A 20,307-nucleotide genomic window follows, 5' to 3' on the forward strand; every position below is an offset into this window, starting at 1 on the left:
GGGAAGATATCAATTATATCATTCTAAATAGAAGACAATGGTAGAAAATATTTGGTCATCTTTTTCAGTAAAAGCCAAGGGATAAAAAAATGATGGAGGAGGAAGACCCTGAACCAGGCAAGATGAAGAATATTGTTATCATCACCATCACCTTGACCACATTGTCAACACTCACACACACACGCACACGCACACACTCACACTCACACACACACACGCACACACACACACACACACACACACACACACACACACACACACACACACACACACACACACACACACACACACACACACACACACACACACACACACGCCTACACTCTCACACACACACACACACACACACACACACACACACACACACACACACACACACACACGCACACGCACACGCCTACACTCACACACACATGCGCGCAAGGAGAATATATCATCTTTATTTATTGACTGCCTCACATTGCATGGTTGCACTGATGTCGCAAAGAATAGCAGATCTATACGCTCACACGCGTGTAGATCTGTTATTTCTACGACTCTATGTACAACAACGTATGTTGTGTTTTAAAGGTAGGGTAAGTGATATTTTTTGGTTAAAACAAAAAGTATTTTGTTAAAAGGTTAAAGCACTATATTCTGATAGTAATCATTGCTATAGAGTGTTTGTTCAGTAACAGGAGTCTCCCCGTCTCTCCAGCTCTTTAATAAACAGACATTTTTTTTTGGGTAGGTGACAATATTTCAGCCAATCAGAAGAGAGTACCCATTTATCAGCTTCATTTTTATAGTGTTCCAGTGTACTCACGCACGCACACACATACACACACACACACACACACACACACACACACACACACACACACACACACACACACACACACACACACACACACACACACACACACACAGCAGGAAATCATAACAGTTGGTTATATAACAGAGCAGGCATCCGCTGTAAAACAAATGCCATCGGATCAATCACACACACACACACACACGCACACACACTCACAGATATCCATTGACATGGGAGTCACATGTGTGTACTGTGGGTGTTGGTATTGCATCACCCTCTCCAAATGGTTTAGCCCATCGACCGGCCTCTCTCTGCCCCTGCTCATCACATCAACGCGCACGTGTGAGTGCGTGTGTGTGTGTGTGTGTGTGTGTGTGTGTGTGTGTGTGTGTGTGTGTGTGTGTGAGAGAGAGAGAGAGAGAGAGAGAGAGAGGAATTAATCAAAGAGATGGATGGACATCTATTTAACATGCACACGCACAAGCGGACGCACACACGGATGCATGCACAGACAGACATACACACACACACACACACACACACACACACACACACACACACGCACACACACACACACGCAAACAAATGTAAACACGCACACACAGACACGCGCGCACACATGCACACGCGCACACATGCACACGCGCACACGCACACGCACACGCACACACACACACACACACACACACACACACACACACGCACGCACATGCACATGCACATGCACACACGCACGCGGGTACACACACACACTTGCACTTGCACACGCACACGCACACGCACACGCACACGCACACCTCATCATGACACATGCACGCAGGTACGAACAAACACACTTACAGTACACACGCGCACGCGCACACGCACACAACACAACACGCACACACGCACACACAGACTCTAATCTCCAGGCAGCTTTAGTGTCAAGAAGCCTTTGTTGCTTTTAATTGGTCATGCTGGTGGGCGTTTCCATGGGAACCAACGCTTTACGAAGGTTGTCGGTTGGAGGTCCGCCAAAGATGCACGCCGCTTCTCAACATAGGGTCCGCGGACCACCATGGAGACGTGGGCCCCTTCACGAGACCTTAAGGACCACCATGGAGACGTGGACCCCTTCACGAGACCTTAAGGACCACCATGGAGACGTGGACCCCTTCACGAGACCTTCTCATGTCAAGGAAGGTCTTAAAACACGTCGTGCCAGTGTGACTCCTCCCCCCTACTTGGAAAAAGTACTCAAATGTTTTACTTAAGTAAAAGTATCAATACCGTAATATAGAAATACTCTGTTACAAGTAAAAGGCCATGTGTTCAAAATGCACTTGAGTAAAAGTACAAAGTATTGGTATCGAAATGTACGTAAAGAACCAAAAGTAAAAGTTCTCAAATATTTGAAAATAGCCGATCTACAAGCTCACAACGAGCTTGCAGATCTGCTATTTTCAAATAGCCAAGGTATAAAATAGGGCTGAAGGGGTTAATGTATGTCTCACAGTACGTTTTAACAGCAGGCGAGTCATGGGCAATCGCGGGCGACATCGTCCAAAAGATAAAAAAAAGTCTATGAGAGCCGTAAAAATACTGAGAATTGTAAATACTCCAGTCAAGTAAAAAAAAATAAACCTCACAACTGTACTTAAGAACAGTACTTGAGTAAATGTACTTAGTTACTTTCCACCACTGGTACTAATAGACCCCTTAACAGACGACGTCATACTGGCTGCGTGCAGCCAGTATGCGCGCAACGAAACCCATTATATCAGGTCTCGTTAGGACGCGTCTCACTAGCCAACACACACAAGAGGGGGTTGGGGTGTGCTGAAACCAGTGCACCCCGAAACAGGTTGGGAATTGATTGCGTGAAACAATCACCTGTGCGTCCAGGCTCAATGTTAGTAAACAAATAATTGGTCTATGGGACCTTAAGGGTCCATTTGGTTCCATTTGACCTGTAATTCTACAGTGCCAGCTGTCTACCTCTCATTAGCCAATTGCTCCCCCTGCTGCATGCAAAATGCAATTACACCAACCACTGAACTCATTATGGAACCTGTGACATTCCTCTCCTCTCCTCTCCTCTCCTCTCCTCTCCTACATTTTCTACATAAGGATAACTTGTGAAACCGGACATTCTGCATAATGAGTACTTTTACTTTTGGTACTTTAAGTATATATATATGTTTTGAAATCAATACATTTGAACTTTTACTCAAGTACTTGTGAGTACTTTTCCCACCACTGTAACAGACTAGATTTAGCTTTGAAAACCAGAGCTAGCATACGATGCAATGAATGAATGATAACGACCCAGATTATTTATTAGGAGTAAAACATGACAAATAAAACATTCAGTTAAAGAGTTGTAATTAGTGCCTCCTGGGCAGATTTATTGTAAACTTTGGCCACAACATTTCAGTAAGTCTATAGTTCAGCAGGTTCAGTTTATTAATATGTTATGGTTAAAGGCAGACTAGGTAACTTTGAGCCAAATTAAAAAAATATATATATATTTTTTTATGTTTTATGTTTTTTATGTTTTTATGTTTATGTATGTTTTTTTTCTCTCTATCAGCCACTATGTCGGTGTGTTTTCCTGCAGAAAAACACATTCCTCTGGCGGTATTTTGGTGTTGTTCCACTCTTTGTGTTGACATTCCACTGTTTATATTGACATTCATCCCTTATTTGCAAGGACTGAGAAGTATGTGGGGAGAGAGGGTGGAGCTCTTAATTGATCCCTTTGAACTTCAAAAGGGTTGTGCACTGAGTTGATTGAGCCATAAAATCATCAAACTCGTTAGTGCTCTCTCTAATCAATGAATGTATCAAAGACAGCCATCACTTTGATACCTGTCAGAGAGGGGATGGATCAGATCTGAAAAGCTACCTAGAATGCCTTCAAACATGACAGTAAAATATGTCATGGGGTCTCTTTTTTTTTCAGGCCAAGGACCACTTAGCTGAGAGAGAGATTAAGCAGGGACCCCCACTACGTACTATATCACGTATGTGTATGTGTTGCAGATTAAACATTGTCATTAATTTCATAGAAGCTTCATAGACTTGTTGTGTAAATTATTGCTTTATTTTTTCGATTAATATGTTGGATTCACGTTGGTTACCCCTGTAGTAACTCTGAAGACCCCCTTAGGGGTCCCGGACCCCCTGATCTGCTAGACCATGGGTTGGTCGTATGGAATCAGATTACTGTCAATACGCCTAACTTAAAATAAAGGTTTCAAAAGCTTGATTTTTTTTGCATGACCAAACACTTGTTTAGAATCTTTGAAAAATATGTTTGAATCTTTGGAAAAAGTTTAGAATCTTTGGAAAAAGTTCCACAGTACCACATGCTGCTGATCCCTTTTTCTTTAGTTAGCTAGTGTTTAATAGGTCTGTAGGCTGTGTGCCATACCTTCCTGCTTAGTGCGGAAGGTACCTTTAATGCTTGGTGTTTAAAGTATAGACAATTCTAATAGAAGCTTTTCTAAGCATTCCAAACCTTTGCCTGAGTGAATTTGGACATAGAAGCTGGTAGGGGTGTGTTGCCATTTATTTTGTCCCCCCTTGTGTCCCTGTTTTTCTTACTTAGGGAGTGTAGATTGTACCTTTTTTTGTTTTAGTGTAGTTTAGATTGTTTTCTTTTCAGGTATGGAGTATTTTGGCTCTGGCCACCCTGACGTTTATGCTTTCCATGTTCGTCGATCCCCTGTGAATTTGAGTTGCTAATGTAAATGGTAAATGGTGCATTTATATAGCGCTTTTATCCAAAGCGCTTTACCATTGATTGTGCATTACATTCACCCATTCACACACACATTCATACACTGATGGCGGAGGAAACCATGCAAGGCACCAACATGCTCATCGGGAGCAATTAGGGGTTCAGCGTCTTGCTCAAGGACACTTCGACACCAACTCTGGGGGAGCGCCCCAGCCCGGGATCGAACTGGGAACCTTTCGGTTTCCAGTTCACTCTACCCGGCCACTCTACCCCTGACCCACTGCCGCCCTGACCCACTTTTTTGGTTGACCCTGACTTGGTTTGAAATATGTTACTCCTTTATATCCTCTAGACCATATAAGGTCGTAACTCAAGACTTTTTTCACAGATTAAAAACCTTTTTCAGTGATTCAAAAATATTTTCAGAGATTCAAAACTTTTTTCACTGATCAATCTTGCAAAAATACATGTTTTCAAGCATTTGAAACCTTAATTTTAAGTCAGTAGCATTGGCAGTAATCTGAATCCATAACGTGTTCGCTCCAGGCGGGCAGGCTGGACAGCCTCTGCTCGGTGGCGGCCCCTATGGGCCAGCCCCAGGCCCTGAAGAAGCCACACAGGTTGCGCTCCACAGCCAGGGAGAAGGTCTGGACGAACACGTTCATCTTGCCCTCGTTGTCCTGGGGAACGTCGCTCATGGTGTGGTACTCAGCAAACACCTTCTTAAAGGAGGCCCAGCCAAACTGCTCCTGGAGCTACACAGAGGAGAGGGGGGGGGCGGAGGTGATGTACTATATGTCACAGGGAAATTGTATTCCAGGGAAATTTAAAAAGGAGCGATCGCTTTTAGGCGCGGGGCTTCGGCGCGAGGCGGGGCTTTTCGAGACAGGGTTTTTTACGCGAGGAGGAGGCGCGAGGTGGGGCTTTGATGCGAGGCGGACCTGGCTTTTGTTGTTCCCCCCCACATAGCAACCAGGAAGCTACGCTAGGGGAACGCTGAACACGCGTTCACACGCACACGTGATAATAGTTATTGTCCATGACGGAGGCGCGCCGACTCAGCAGAGCTTGAGGCCGAGAAGGCACGCCCGACTCAGCAGAGCTTGAGGCCGAGAAGGCACGCCCGAGCGCCTCCACCGGCCGATGCTCTGCTAGTCGAATCAGCGCCGTCCGAGTTGTAAACCGATAGGGGGAGAATAGATCTTTTCATGGGTTACTATCCACGACGACACATATGTGTGCGTGTGCGTGCGCACACATGCGTGTGCATGTGTGCATGCGTACACGCATGTGCATGCGTGTGGCTTGCATTTCCCTCCACTGTTGGTTCTACAGAATTGCCTGGGTGGGTGGTAAAAGCAAGCGCTCCTTTTACAATTTCCCTGGAATGCCAATTTCCCTGTAACATATACATACCAAGGGTGCAGCTTCGTGTTCTGAAATTGAGTCGATATTGGAAGTGAGTTCAAGTGACAGTTCAGTTGTAGTTTCGCTGTTTTACCCCTGCTGGTGTCAGAAATAATTTCTCTCAATGCAAGCGGATGGGTTATTGACGAACTTTAGACTTCATTTTCTTACCATTGCCACATTGGGTGCCGAACACGGCATAGCTCGTGTTTTAATTTTAAAATGCGCAACTTTGGAATGGAAGGGACAGATGGATCACCGTGCCAAAAAACCTGGCTTCCGTCTGCTCCCATTATATCTCCTTGATAAAAACCTCCGGATCTCCTTAACTTTTTACAGTGGTTAAAACGGGGAGGAAAGGGAGCGGGGGGGTTAATGGACTGTGACATCAAAGTCCACAGGCAAATCACAGCATTTTTCAAGCCTAATTATTCAGAAAACCCCAGACCACAGAATGTTCAAAGTTCAGTTTGTTTTGGTACAATTGCGGTCAGAATACAAAAAAAAAAAGAAAGAAAAAGAAAAAATATTTAGAAATGTTATGTCATGAAACCTTTAAATGACATATTCTAAAGCATGTCTGTCTGTCTGTCTGTCTGTCTGTCTGTCTGTCTGTCTGTCTGTCTGTCTGTCTGTCTCACCTGCATGTATGTCTCCAGAGCGACCCACATGTGCCAGTCGTTGAGCTTCCTCCCTCCCTTAATGTAGGACTCGGTCCTCTCCTTCCGCTTCTCCTTGGTCATGTCAGGGTGGGCCTGTACGGTGCACGTTTTATTTCATTATTGTTGTATATTATAATTATTATTATTACATTTTATTCACCACACAGAAGACACACCACAACAAGGTTAGAAGTGATCAGTGCTGCAACAAGTGATTCTTTTCTTCAGACTTTATATTATCTATTTCTTGCACGATGTTGTTGGTGTTGTTGGTATTTATGTTATATATGTGAAAAAAGATTGAAACACAATCATGCATTGTCAAAGCAAATTCCTATGTGTATTACACAATGGCAAATAAAGGAATCTGAATCTGAATCTGAATCTCTTAATGCAAGAATAGGGAAAATATCCGGTCTGCAAGCTCACAGATCATGAATGACATGCACCAAATAGGGATTGATTATTAATCGATTGTGTTATTAAATGATCGATTATTGAGGATTTTTCTATAATCAATTTAATTGATTTGTTTGATTAAAGGTAGGGTAAGTGATATTTTTTGGTTAAAACAAAAAGTATTTTGTTAAAAGGTTAAAGCACTATATTGTGATAGTAACCATTAGAGTGTTTGTTCAGTAATAGGAGTCTCCCCGTCTCTCCAGCTCTTTAATAAACAGAAAATATTTTTTTGGGTAGGTGACAATATTTCAGCCAATCAGAAGAGAGTACCCATTTATCAGCTTAATTTTTTATAGTGTTCCAGTTCCCATTTTGTCAGCTCATTTCTTAGTGTCATCACTTCCAATTTCACTTGTTTAATCTATATCCTGATTGAGTTCTCTATCCTGATTGGATAAAATTGGAAATGAAAATGAAACTGAAACGAAAATGCATTTTCTGTTTTATAAAAAGCTGGAGAGACAAGGAGACTCCTTTTACTGAACAAACACTCTATAGCAATGAGTACTATCAGAATATAGAGCTATTAATAAAATCACTTACCCTACCTTTAACTGTAGCTATAGCATTAAAAATAAATCACTTGGCCTACGTTTAACTGATTTGTTGATATATTCAAAAATGTACATAAAAATGTAAATGTAAATAAAAACATGCACTTCTAAATGATTTGTTTAATTATAAAAGTAATTGATGGAATAATCACTAGGAAAATGATGGACAGTCGCAGACCTTTCATCCTGGATGTTCTTGAACAGCTTTCGGTTAACCCATTAAAACCGGGAAATTATCTTTGTCATTTTCAATTTGAACCACTTTAACCTATTAAAAAATCACACCCAGTGTGAATTGGGCGGTGTGTGGTCATCACAACATGACTCACTTTAAAAAAGGATTAATGGCTTTTTTAAAGTCCATACTGCTATTCATAGGGCTGCACATGTGTCATGTGTTTCGCTAGCCAATCACAGTCCTACATTTGCAAAGTCAGCCAATCACATTACAGTTAGTGGTGATGACACTAGCTGTAATGTGATTGGCTGATATGAAAAAAGTATCGATTTGCATTAACAATGGAAGGGTTAGGGGGTACACCATTTTTTTTGGTCGGTGTCCAAAACTCACTTATAGGGGGCGGCTACACCGCCCCAAAAATAGCAGATCCAGTATACAAGTTCAAAGCGTGTCACTTTGTGCCGCAATATGAGCTTGTAGATCTGCTTTGTTTGAAAATTCTTGAATATTTGTGCAAATCTTTGAATATATATATATATATATTTTTTTTTTTTAAATATTTTTTCTTCTAAATTTAGAGTAGCCCATTATTTTTTTACCCCATTTTCTCCCCAATCGTTAGTCGTTATGCCAATGAATTCCTCCCCACACACATTTCTGTGTTGTCACTGCATGTCGTAGCCTACTGACTCGCCTGCCAGTGAGGAGCCCCCACCAGGAGGACGTAGAGCCTTCGTCCTAGCCTGGTTCCAGACCATAGACCCCGCCACACTCTCTGAGTGAGCTCCTCTTGGTCTGGCATTATAATGTCAGCCTATGGCTTTTCATGATCGAAGAAAAATCTGTCAAATCAGAGTCGGAGGTGGGGGTGGTCTAACGACAAGCCAATCAGCGAATATCTGCTAAAACAAGCTGTGCGACGACGTCAGATGTGGGAGGATCCGTGGATCTCTTGTGATTGGTTTAGGGAAATTTGAATCCCCTCCCCCTGGTAATCGCGGACATTGCAGCCAATTTCAGACTGAAGCTCCACACAGCTTCAGGCTGATAATCAGGCTACCTTCGTCCAACACTCCCCGCTGACAGGTGCCGGCCCCCAGCCCGTAGGAATACGTGCAATGACCGATATCATCCTCCTCCCCGCCCGGCTTCCCTCCCCCCGAACACGGGCCAATTAGGTTAATTTAGACCAGGGGTGGGCAACTTGATGGTGGAGAGGGCCACTATATTTCCACACTCACTCCAGAGTTGCATATACTGTCGGGCAGAAACCTCTTATCGTATTCTAACTTTTTTCGTAAATTAATCCTGTAAAGTAGAAAAAATAGCAGCGCGACGCGTTTTGAGCTTGTAGATCTGCTATTTTTGCTATTTTTGAATTGGAATCCTGACATTTTTTTGCTACTTTTGAATTGGAATTCTGAAAAGTAACATTTTTTTAAAATTTCAAATGCATTTAGTTATACGCATCCTTGCAGGACGTGGACATTATTCTTACCATCCACTTCCCTGAAGTAATTAAAGCGGGTCTTGTTTGCATGTTTGTAATTGTAACAGCTGAAATAAATAATATATCAGTATTCTGATATTAACCTGCGGGCCGCATTAAGTGAGGTTGGGGGCCGTATGTGGCCCCCGGGCCGCCAGTTGCCCACGTATGATTTAGACGCTCGACAAAGCCGGATGCACCACGGTGGATTCGAACCCACAACCTCGGTGGTGGGCAGTGATTTTACCGCAAGCAAACATTTTGAACTAAAATTGGCTTCTGGAGGTCCCTGGTACAAAATATTTTGATATGGGGGTCGGCGGGGAAATACATATAATTTTGTGGGTCGTTTGAGCACCACTGATAGAGAAAGAAGTTTTTTCAATTAACTGTTAGGATTTGTAGATTTGGCCTCAGGTCTTAAAGGGCAAGACCACCTTGGTAGAGGTTTGGGTTGTGTGGTTACCTTGCCACGATGTAACTCCAAAGGTGGACAAGACATCTAAAATAATTGCTCCATTGATTAGAAATTGATAATTCTACATAATGCTCCTCATTGACTTACATTGTACGGTGAAACAGCTCTCAAAGTCACTCTTTTAGCACATAAACAAACACATACAAAGTTGATTCAGACGATATAGAACATCAAAAAAGCCAGCACTGTTTGTTTTTGTAATATAAATGTCAACTTCCTGCTGATTTGACTATTTGTATGGTTTCATTGTACCGTACGATGTAAGTCAATGAGGAGCATATTTAGAATTATCAATTTCAAATCACTGGAGCGATCATATTTGATTTCTTGTCCACCTGGTCTTGCCCTTTAATGGGTTAAAAGCAGCTGGGTAGCGTGACGTAGCGTTTTTTTCCCCCACCTTTTCCCTGTCGATGCCCAGCACCTCTTCGTGCACGTACACAGACCACAGGTCGCACGTGGCATCCGTGGTGTGCGGGGGGAACTCCCAGCATGCTCTCTGCTGGTTGTGGCCCAACTCGTGGATGGGGCCCCACAGGCCCTGGCGTCGTATGGTCTCCACGTCGTTGACCACCTCGGCTGCGGAGACGGAGTGCATCATGATGGGGTAGCCAGCGTGCATCCAGCCTGCGAAATGGACACATGGAGAGAAACCTAGGCTGATAGATGAACCCATTGAAGGTTTCATGGCATTCAGATTTAACACATTGTGTGCCAGAGGTTTATTAAAATAGGGTCCGTTCAGTGGCGTGCACAGACATTTTGAGGGGCAGGTGCTCAAGTAAATTATACTTTTTAGCGGCGCCACCCGCTCTATTTCTGACTTTGTCCGTGTGCGTGTCCGGGTGTATGTCCGTGTGTCCGTATGTCCGTCCAATGTGATTGGTCAAGCTTCACGTGACACGTGGCTGGGTTATAAACACATATTGATGACAAACAGTATGTATGTTTGAGCACGGGGCTCATCAAAGGCACCGCTTCCTTCACACAGGGTGTGATTTCTTTTGTTTACTTGGTCTGCTCTTTTTTCCCTCTACACCTATACCTCTTTGCCAAAAGTAGCCGATCTACAAGCCCACAACGCCTCGCAGCGCGAGGCGTTGTGGGCTTGTAGATCGGCTATTTTTGGCTAAAGTTCTCCTCAGAAAAGGGATGCTAGGTTTCGAGTGGTTATGGTAAAAAGATAAATCATATCACATAAAGATTTGGCGGACCCCCTGTAGTAACTCTGAGGACCCCCTAGGGGTCCCGGACCCCCTGTTGAAGACCCCTGCTGTAAACTGAAAAAAAAATACCTTTTTTTTCTTTTTTTTTCCAAAAGGGCACTTCTGGTCAAGAGGGCAAAGGGCAGGTGCTCTAGCACCACCTAGAGCTGTCTGTGCACGTCCCTGGGTACGTTCAGTGCCTGCATATCTTCCATCCACTTAAGTTGATATGTTTCGTGCTGTAGAAGCCCCGACGCGGAAGTGCATGTAAACAAAGCGTGCGTGCGAGACGGCGGAGGGTCCCGACTAACGCCTGGAACAATAATATTTCTAACGCGATCCTCCATTGCAGAGTGATCGCCGATCGAAAACGGCTCACTTCCACCACGTTAAAAATAAATGGAGATATTAAGCTTTTAGTCAAGGAGATAACATTGGAGATGCCGACCGGAAGGATTTTTGACATGGATCCACATCCGGCCTCTCCTTCTCAGAGACTCCTTGGATGATCCCAAAGTTTAGTTAGAGTGCCCCACGTGGGACCCACGTATAAAAAAAAACATGGGTCAAAAACAGTCCGGACCGTTTATGGCACTCAATGTGTTAAAAAACATTAAAAGTCTTTATCATGGTCCTTCAAACGTGTATGAACATATTCCCTGCCATTGACGTAGATCTCCGTCTCAAAAAAAAACAACAACAATCACAAGAGGGCGCTCTAACACAACTTAGGAATGAACCTAGGACCCTGAAAGAAGGAATTGACAGATGTGACGTCATCCCAAAGAATGACACTCCCGTCCGCTCCTTCTTTATGAGTTTTAGAAAAACACTCCTTTCTTTCTTTTTTTGGAAAACGGCTGTTATTCAACCAAAAAATGACCGATCGCGGTAAAAAAAAAGTTTTTTTCCAGTGGAAAGATCAGACCCTCCCTCATCCTCCGGACACTTTTTATTTACATCAGCATGCACGTTGTGGCTTCTGCAGCGCTCCACAGATCGTCAAAACAACAGGCAGTGAATGTGTTAAATGTTTTCTTAACTGAAAAATCCACTCCTGTGAGCCATGTCAGGTTTTTTTTTCTCTCTGTGTTCTGAGGCCTTTTTAGCTGCAATGAAACAATTTGCTTGCGGGTGTCGCTGTCGAGGGATTTTTCTCTGCTCCCCCCCCCCCCCCCCCGAAATGAGAAGCATAGGGGAGGGGAGGGGAGGGGGCAGGATTAATGGACTGTGACGTCCAAGGGCCAATCCCAGCACTTTTTAAGACTAATTATTCAGAAAACCCCAGACCACAGAAAATCCACTGAATGTTCAAAGTGCAGGTGTTTTGGATGTAATTGAGGTCTAAACATTTTTTTTTTAAATGTGCCAGGCTATGAGCTTGTAGATCTGCTGTTTTTGGGGGACAGTCGTGGAAAATGTGCAAATCTTTGAATATATGACAGACAGACAGACAGACAGACAGAGATAATCGTGAGTAAATGCTCTTCCTCATCGTCCACTATAACTGACCTGCAGAGATCTGCACGTCGGCCACAAAGCGCTCCTTGCGAGGGAGCTTGTGTGGGACCGCGGCCAGGTCGGCCACGCCCCTCATGATGTCATCCCAGAGCGCCGCCAGCTCGTCGGGGCGCTCCAGCTTGCGGACGGCGTCCGACGGCACGGTCAGGACGATGTTGTCGAACTCTAGCTCCGCCCAGGGGGCGGGGGCTGTGCGCAGCGACGACCAATCGGCCAGGGTCGTCACACCTGGTGGAGAACAGTGAAGAAATTCAATGAGGAAGTGATGCTCTGTATTAACCGCCGTGATTATGAATCCCCACCAACGTTATGGGATAGGCCCGCCTTACCTGTGCCTGATTGGCTCCCTGGCACAGCATAGATTTACTGAGGTTAGGGGTGAGGCAATCTGGGAACCCATCGTCAAATAAAAAGGAAAAACAGCGCCCTCTGCAGTTTTTTACTTTTGCATTTGACTCTGGGCGGAGGAATTATCTAGAGCAGTGGTTTTCAACCTTTTTCGCATCAAGGACCCCCAAATTGACAAATATTAGCCCAGGGACCCCCATTTGAAAAGCTATGCCAGGGACTCAACCATTTAAATTTCTTGGGGGTCCCAATCTACACTGTATCATCATCCTCAGTGTTCATTTAACTCTGAGAGTGTACAAATGGAACCAAATGGTGTGTGCGCGGACACACACACACACACACACACACACACACACACACACACACACACACTCACACTCACACTCACACACACACACACACACACACACACACACACACACACACACACACACACACACACACACACTCACCAGACTTGTAGTACGGCGCCAGCACGGCTTCTTGCACAAATAGCTCCGCCCCTTGTACCTGTGTGTTGGGCGGAGCCACCAGGTAGATAAGCCCGCCCCACAGGTTCCACACCTGTACAGGTGCAACAGTTAATCATCACACTCATTGATTTAATCAACTATATAATGCAAAATCCTAATCTGTGCGTGTCACAGAAGGTGATGTTTCAAAACACATGATGACACAAAATGTTCAAAACTAGAGTAGAAATAGAGTAAATCAGCCCAGCGATTCTGTCAGGCATGTGACTCTGTGTCGTTCATGATATTGAGTTACATTTAGAGAGCATGTAATTAAAGGCAGGGTAAGTGATATGTTTTGGTTAAAACAAAAAGTATTTTGTTAAAAGGTTAAAATACTAATTCTGATAGTAATCATTGCTATAGAGTGTTTGTTCAGTAACAGATGTCTCCCCGTCTCTCCAGCTCTTCAAACAGAAAATATTTTTTTCGGTAGGTGTCAAAATCTCAGCCAATCAGGAGAAAGTACCCATTTTTAAGCTTAATTTGTATAGTGTTCCACTTCCAATTTTGCCTGCTCATTTCTTTGTGTCATCACTTCCAATTTCACTTGTTTAATCTGTATCCTGATTGAGTTCTCTATCCTGGTTGGATTAAATTGGAAATGAAACTGAAACTGAAACGAAAATGCATTTTCTGTTTAATAAAGAGGTGGAGAGACAAGGAGACTCCTAATACTGAAACAAACACTCTATAGCAATGAGTACTATCAGAATATAGAGCTATTTAGCAATGATTTTAACCAACGCAAATCACTTACCCTACCTTTAAGGGCTGTTAATATTCCTCAAAAATGAAATTCGAATGTTGGTCTTGAAAATTGGCGAATATATTCGAATATTATTATTATTATTATTATTATACTTTTTTTTTGTTTTTAAATGTATTTGAAAGGGACAATACAAAAAACAATGTATTATATTCGATTATACATTTTTACGCCATATTCGAGGAATATCGAATGTTAATTTACCAGCCCCAATGTAATTACCAATCTACAAACTCCTAGATCAGCTATTTAACTTTTTTGCATGACACCATTGTGTGACAAAGTATAAAATAGGAGTGCTTATAGTGCCTATGTGTATTCATCTTAACAGTGATCAATAGAATAATAAAAATCACACCCAGTGTGAAGTGGGCGGTGTGTGGTCATCACAATATGACTCACTTTAAAAAAAGGATAAATGACTTTTTTTAAAGTCCATACTGCTATTCATAGGGCTGCACATGTATCATGTGTTTCGCTAGCCAATCACAGTCCTGAATTTGCAAAGTCAGCCAATCACATTACAGTTAGTGGTGATGACACTAGCTGTAATGTGATTGGCTGACTTTGCAAAAGTATCGATTTGCATTAACAATGGAAGGGTTAGGGGGTATACACATTTTTTGGTCGGTGTCCAAAACTCACTTATAGGGGGCGGCTACACCGCCCCCAAAAAAATAATGGATGGTTCCAGCCCTACACACACACACACCTGCATCATCGCCGTGGTAACAGGGAAACGCTGGTGGACGCGTGACGCCCTCTTCAGCTCGTCTTTCTCAAGGCGGTCCGTCTGACAGCCAATCTGCACCTTGATGGAACACAGTGATGAACACAGTGATGAAACACAGTGACGCAACACAGTGAGTCTTCCCCCAATACTGGTGGAAGACAATGCCATGTTCTATAAGATGGAATTTTGGCGCGAGTGTCGGCGCTGGCAGACACTGGTGAATAAACATTTAGATATTATAAGGAACGGTTATGGTAACAAATATAGCAGTGAAAGATGATAATCATAATGCACGGCATACCTGCCACCCCTTGTTGACAATCTGTGACGGCAATGCTATGTAGGTCTTCATGCCAGGAGAGAGATAGAGTCCTGTACTGATCCACTCCTCTTTTCCTAACACACACACACACACACACACACACACACACACACACACACACACACACACACACACACACACACACACACACACACACACACACACACACACACACACACACACACACACACACACACACACACACAGATAAACAGGTCAAAATCAAATTTGCCAATGTTGAAATTGATCAAGTTGTTGAGAATACATTTCTGGGAATCACAATTGACAGCAAATTAAATTGGAAGTCACACATAAACACCTTAAGAACTAAATTATCGAAAACAATTGCTATACTGTATAAAATGAAAGCAATCTTGGACCAGAATTCACTCTACTTATTGTACTGCTCTCTCATACTTCCACACATCAGTTATTGTGTGGAAGTATGGGGGAGCAACCATAAATCAAATATCAATCCAATATTTCTACTCCAAAAAAAAAGCCATCAGAATTGTCAATCATGCAGAATACTACACACCTACAAATGCACTTTTCATTCATTCAAACACCCTAAAACTACTATGATCTTGTTGACCTTAATACTGCAGTCTGCATGTTCAAAGCACATAACCATCTACGTCCGCGATGTATCCAGGAGCTGTTTGAGCCAAGAGAGTAGGTATAACCTAAGGGGATTTGGTATTTTTAAGGTGACTAAGGCAAGAACCAATAAAAAAAGGTAGATGCATAAGTGTCAGAGGGGTAAATCTTTGGAACGGTTTGGACGATGAACTAAAAAAGTGTAGTTCCATAAATACATTTAAAAGAATGTATAAATCTAAAATAATAGATAAATATAGAACATTAATGTGAATCATAAATACTTGAAGGAATGTTAGCTTTTCTAGATTATCTTATAAATGATATCGTAATTACATACTAATTATGTATTATATATGGATATTGTAATATGATAATTCAAGAATTCTGTAAGTCTTGTCTTTTGGTTGCTGTGATCACGTTTGTCTTGTTTTTTTTCTCTGTTGTGTTAATCTTCTCGTTTGTCTGTTTTCTCGTTTGTTTGTTCGTTTTTTTTCTTGTTTTCTTAGTTTTTCTTTTTTCCTTTACGTCAATTTGTTTTGTGTGAAAAAGGATAGGCAAAATAAGCCATTGGCTTATTTTGCACGTCTGGTGCGGATCAGAGCAACAGTGCGATTGTGGCACTCGGGGGCCCCTATATCGTGGCACCTGGTATGACTATTCTGATGGCAGACCCCTTAACAGTGTTTGTGCCAAGTTTGGTGCGGATCGGAGCGGATCGGTGCGAACTCGTAAGTCCGGATGTTACGTTTGTAACCGCGGTTGGTCCGCCCGCCCCACCCTCCAGGCAATGTTACTATAGGATGTTATATCGTAAAAACCTTCAGTGTTGACGTCCAGGTTGATCTTGTGGTTGAAGACAACAGGCAGGCCAGGGTTGTCCTTGATGAGGTAAGGCAGGAGAACGTCTGGGTCCGCACACACCGGGTACACCTCTGAACCCAGGGTGAGGAGCAGGTGGTCCTTGGGGGTCCGCACCGGACAGTCCTCACCCACCTCATAGAAGAACAGAGGAAAAACAAGTGAGTTGTTAAAGGTTCTATGACATTCATTTTCACTTTTCTTATTTTTATGTTTTTTTGGGGGGTTTTATGACCTCAATTACACACAAAAAATCTGAACTTTGAACATACAGTGGATTTTCTGTGGTCTGGGGTTTTCTGAATAATTAGGCTGAAACGTAATCTGAGTTTGGCCCTTGGCCAGTGAAGTCACAGGCCATTAATCCCGCCCACTCTCCTCCCCGCCCCTCCCCTCCCCTATCCTTTCCTTTGGGGGGGGGGGGGGGGGGGGGGGCGGAGCAGAGGCGATGATTGACAGGCAAAATCCCTCAAAGATTTATGTTTTTCATTGCAGTTGAAAAGGCTTTAGAAATGTGAGAGAAAAACACCTGCCATGGATCAATGGAGTGGAATTTTTTGTTAAAAGTTTTTATACATGTTTGAAGGACCATGAAAAATACTTTTAATGTGGTAAAAATTAACGTCATGAAACCTTTAACCTCATATACACAAATATGTGTGTTGAATATTTGGCATGGATTGAATATCTAGAACCTAACTGGGAAGTAAGTGACCATATAGATCCCAACGGGATCAAAAACAAACCAGAAAAAGTGCTCCTTGGAGCACAGGTCTCCGCCAGGTCAGGTAGGTTATTGTGGCCTCCTGGTGGCGCTATAATAGGGCAATGTGAAAAGGGTGCCATTTATTCTTTGGCCTTTCACGGCAATCAGACGATGCATTCATGATTGGAGAAAGTTTGTTCCAAAAATGTGTTTTGCCAAATTAGACCTGCTAGTGGCGTTATAACAGGCCAATAGTGAAAAGGGTGGCATTTCTTTCTCGGCCTAGTGGGAGTGTGCGTGTTAAATTTCATGGAAATAGCAAGCTGCGTTTGTGATTTGAGGCATTTTGTTCAAAACTGACCAATCCTGCAAACTTTGGAAGCCAACCTTAGCCAATCAGGGTGGTCATTGTTCCGACATGTCATTGTTCCGACATTACTAACCCTATCCCTAACCCTAACCGCACGCGGAAGCCACATAGTCGGAGCAGTGGGATGTCGGACTTATGAGGAGTCACCGAATATGATATATAGACAGATCATTGGTGATCACATATGACTAGAGATACTGTGTACTGATTTGCGTGATGTTTGGATAAAATCTGTAGGAGTTACATAAAAAATGGGTTTTGCACAAATCGGCCTCCTGGTGGCGCTATAACAGGCCCATGTAAAAGAAAATGGGGCAGAGGTTCTGAATTGGCATCCAGGGAGTGTGTGTGTGTGTGCACGGTTTGACAGCGACCGGGCCTACAGTGCCAGAGATTAGCTGCTCACAGACATATGGACACACGGACAGACACACGGACGGATGGACAGGGTGCAAAACATACTCTCTTGCCATGCCTTTTGGCCTGGCAGAGACAATAATACAAATCATTCCCAGCCCACCTGGGACGGCAGTGGCTCAGGGGTAGAGTGGCCGGTAGAGCGACCGGATGGGAACTGTGAGGTTCCCAGTTTGATCCCGGGCTCCCCCAGAGTTAAGGTCCTTACACACCGGGGCAAATTTTTTCATGCGAATAATACGTTTAAAAAAAAAAAACTTATAAAGTCAATGCAAGCTTACATGGAGCGAAAAAGCGAAGCGAAAAAGCGCCTTTTAATTATTCGGAACAAGTCCAAATGTTTGCCGGTGTGTAACCGCCTTTAGTGTTGAAGTGTCCTTGAGCAAGACGCTGAACCCCTAATTGCTCCCGATGAGCAGGTGGTGCCTTGCATGGTTTTCCTCCACCATCGGTGTGTGAATAGCTGAATGTAATGGACAATCTATGTAAAGCGCTTTGGATCAAAGCGCTGTATAAATGCACCATTTACCCACCTGCGGCATGCCCGACTTCTTCAACACATCTGTAAGGGTGGACAGCACCTGCATAGGATAATAATATTATTATTAAAGAGGTGGTGCCATGGTTTTGCACTTTTTCTGTTTTTCATATATGAGGACGACTTCACCCATTTGCAACCTATCTTCATATAATAGGTCCTCACTAATGCTCATGATAAAACTGTACCATTTTTCCCTGGTAGACGGGTTTCTGGACTGTCCACAGTCCACGGATCACTGAAAATCACGGCACCCCGTCTTTAATGTTAATATTATTAATCATAATCATCATTTTTCTGGGGGTGGACACCACCTGCGTGTAGGAGGAACTGTCGTAAGACTTCATCTGCAGGTAATGGCCACAGTCTCTTCCCAGCTTCTTAAGACACGCCTCCTCCTGTTTGGTAAGCTCCTCCCCTTGGGTCACGTGACAGACGAAGCGACGTAGCATGTGTCTGAAGTGGTAGCTTTGATCACTGCAGTGGTAGAAAAATCTTGTGAAAATAGCAGATCACAATTGTAACACTTTCTGTACACTTAAAAAAAAAAAAAATCTTCCTCCTAGAATAATCATAATACCTGAGGATCATGTTTTTGGTTGGGGGGAAGATCACTGAAAATCACGGCACCCCGTCTTTAAGTAAAACATTTGAGTACGTGTTCCACCACTGAAAAATACCAAGCTCTTACTAACCTTGGCAGCGGGGCCTTGTAGCAGCCTGCTTTAAGCTTCTCTCCCAGCACACTGACACCCATCCTGGTCAGAACATGATTACCTGCACCACACAACACAAGAACACAACACCAGCTTCAACTAGGCGTAAAACATCCAGGGTAATTGTAGAGCCTTTACCTTTAAAGGTTTCATGACGTTCAGTTTTACCACACATTAAACGTCTTTGTCATGGTCCTTCAAACGTGTATAAATAGTTTTAACAAAAAAATCCACTCAATTGATCCATGGCAGGTGTTTTTCTCTCACATTTCTAAAGCCTTTTCAACTGCAATGAAAAAAGAAATCTTTGCCTGCGGGTGTCGCTGTTGAGGGATTTTGCCTGTCAATCATCGCCTCTGCTCCGCCCCCCCCCCCCCCCCCCCCCCCCCAAAGGAAAGGATAGGGGATGGGAGGGGCGGGGAGGAGAGTGGGCGGGATTAATAAACTGTGACTTTACTGCCCAAGGGCCAAGCTCAGATTACTTTTCAGCCTAATTATTCAGAAAACCCCAGACCACAAAAAATCCACTGAATGTTCAAAGTTCAGATTTTTTGGGTGTAATTGAAGTCATAAAACCCCCCAAAAAACGTAAATAATAAAAAAAAAAAGTGAAATTAAATGTCATAGAACCTTTAAGCCTACTGCGAGGGGCAACTGGGTTGAGTTTAGTTAGGCATGAAATTCAATGTCCACAGCTGTTGTATATTTTCGGATATTTCAATCCATTTATTGCCCATACATCATAGATACACAATATACTCAGACAGAAAAGCATTGAATGCCGACCTGTACAGCACATGAAACACGGTCAAACACAGTGTGGCTTTTCCCCATTGCGCACCTGGCCACAATCACCCACCAACCAGGTATAAATGGGTAACCACCCCCTGTGGTGGTTGCCATGGCTACTGACAATGCCACACCTCTCCTGTG

At 43.3% G+C, this 20,307-nt stretch overlaps 1 protein-coding gene across 1 annotated transcript in view; it reads right to left on the bottom strand.

The window, feature by feature from the left end:
• Positions 1-5,020: 5,020 nt before the first annotated feature.
• LOC311050073 (TRPM8 channel-associated factor homolog) overlaps positions 5,021-20,307 on the bottom strand; it is a gene marked incomplete at its 3' end in the record, with an annotated part of 61,063 nt that continues 45,776 nt past the window's right edge. Inside the window, exons 10-20 of the mRNA XM_084064039.1 lie at positions 19,354-19,435; positions 18,973-19,135; positions 18,654-18,701; positions 16,588-16,762; positions 15,146-15,240; positions 14,824-14,922; positions 13,283-13,394; positions 12,471-12,707; positions 10,154-10,380; positions 6,569-6,682; positions 5,021-5,275 (exon numbers count right to left, since the gene is read on the bottom strand). Of these exons, the coding sequence (XP_083920165.1) occupies positions 5,021-5,275; positions 6,569-6,682; positions 10,154-10,380; positions 12,471-12,707; positions 13,283-13,394; positions 14,824-14,922; positions 15,146-15,240; positions 16,588-16,762; positions 18,654-18,701; positions 18,973-19,135; positions 19,354-19,435 (1,607 nt within the window). The remainder of the gene's footprint in view (positions 5,276-6,568; positions 6,683-10,153; positions 10,381-12,470; positions 12,708-13,282; positions 13,395-14,823; positions 14,923-15,145; positions 15,241-16,587; positions 16,763-18,653; positions 18,702-18,972; positions 19,136-19,353; positions 19,436-20,307) is intronic.

The sequence above is a fragment of the Gymnoscopelus microlampas genome, assembly GCF_963454915.1.
Source record: "Gymnoscopelus microlampas genome assembly, chromosome: 8".
Classification (NCBI taxonomy): Eukaryota; Metazoa; Chordata; class Actinopteri; order Myctophiformes; family Myctophidae; genus Gymnoscopelus; species Gymnoscopelus microlampas.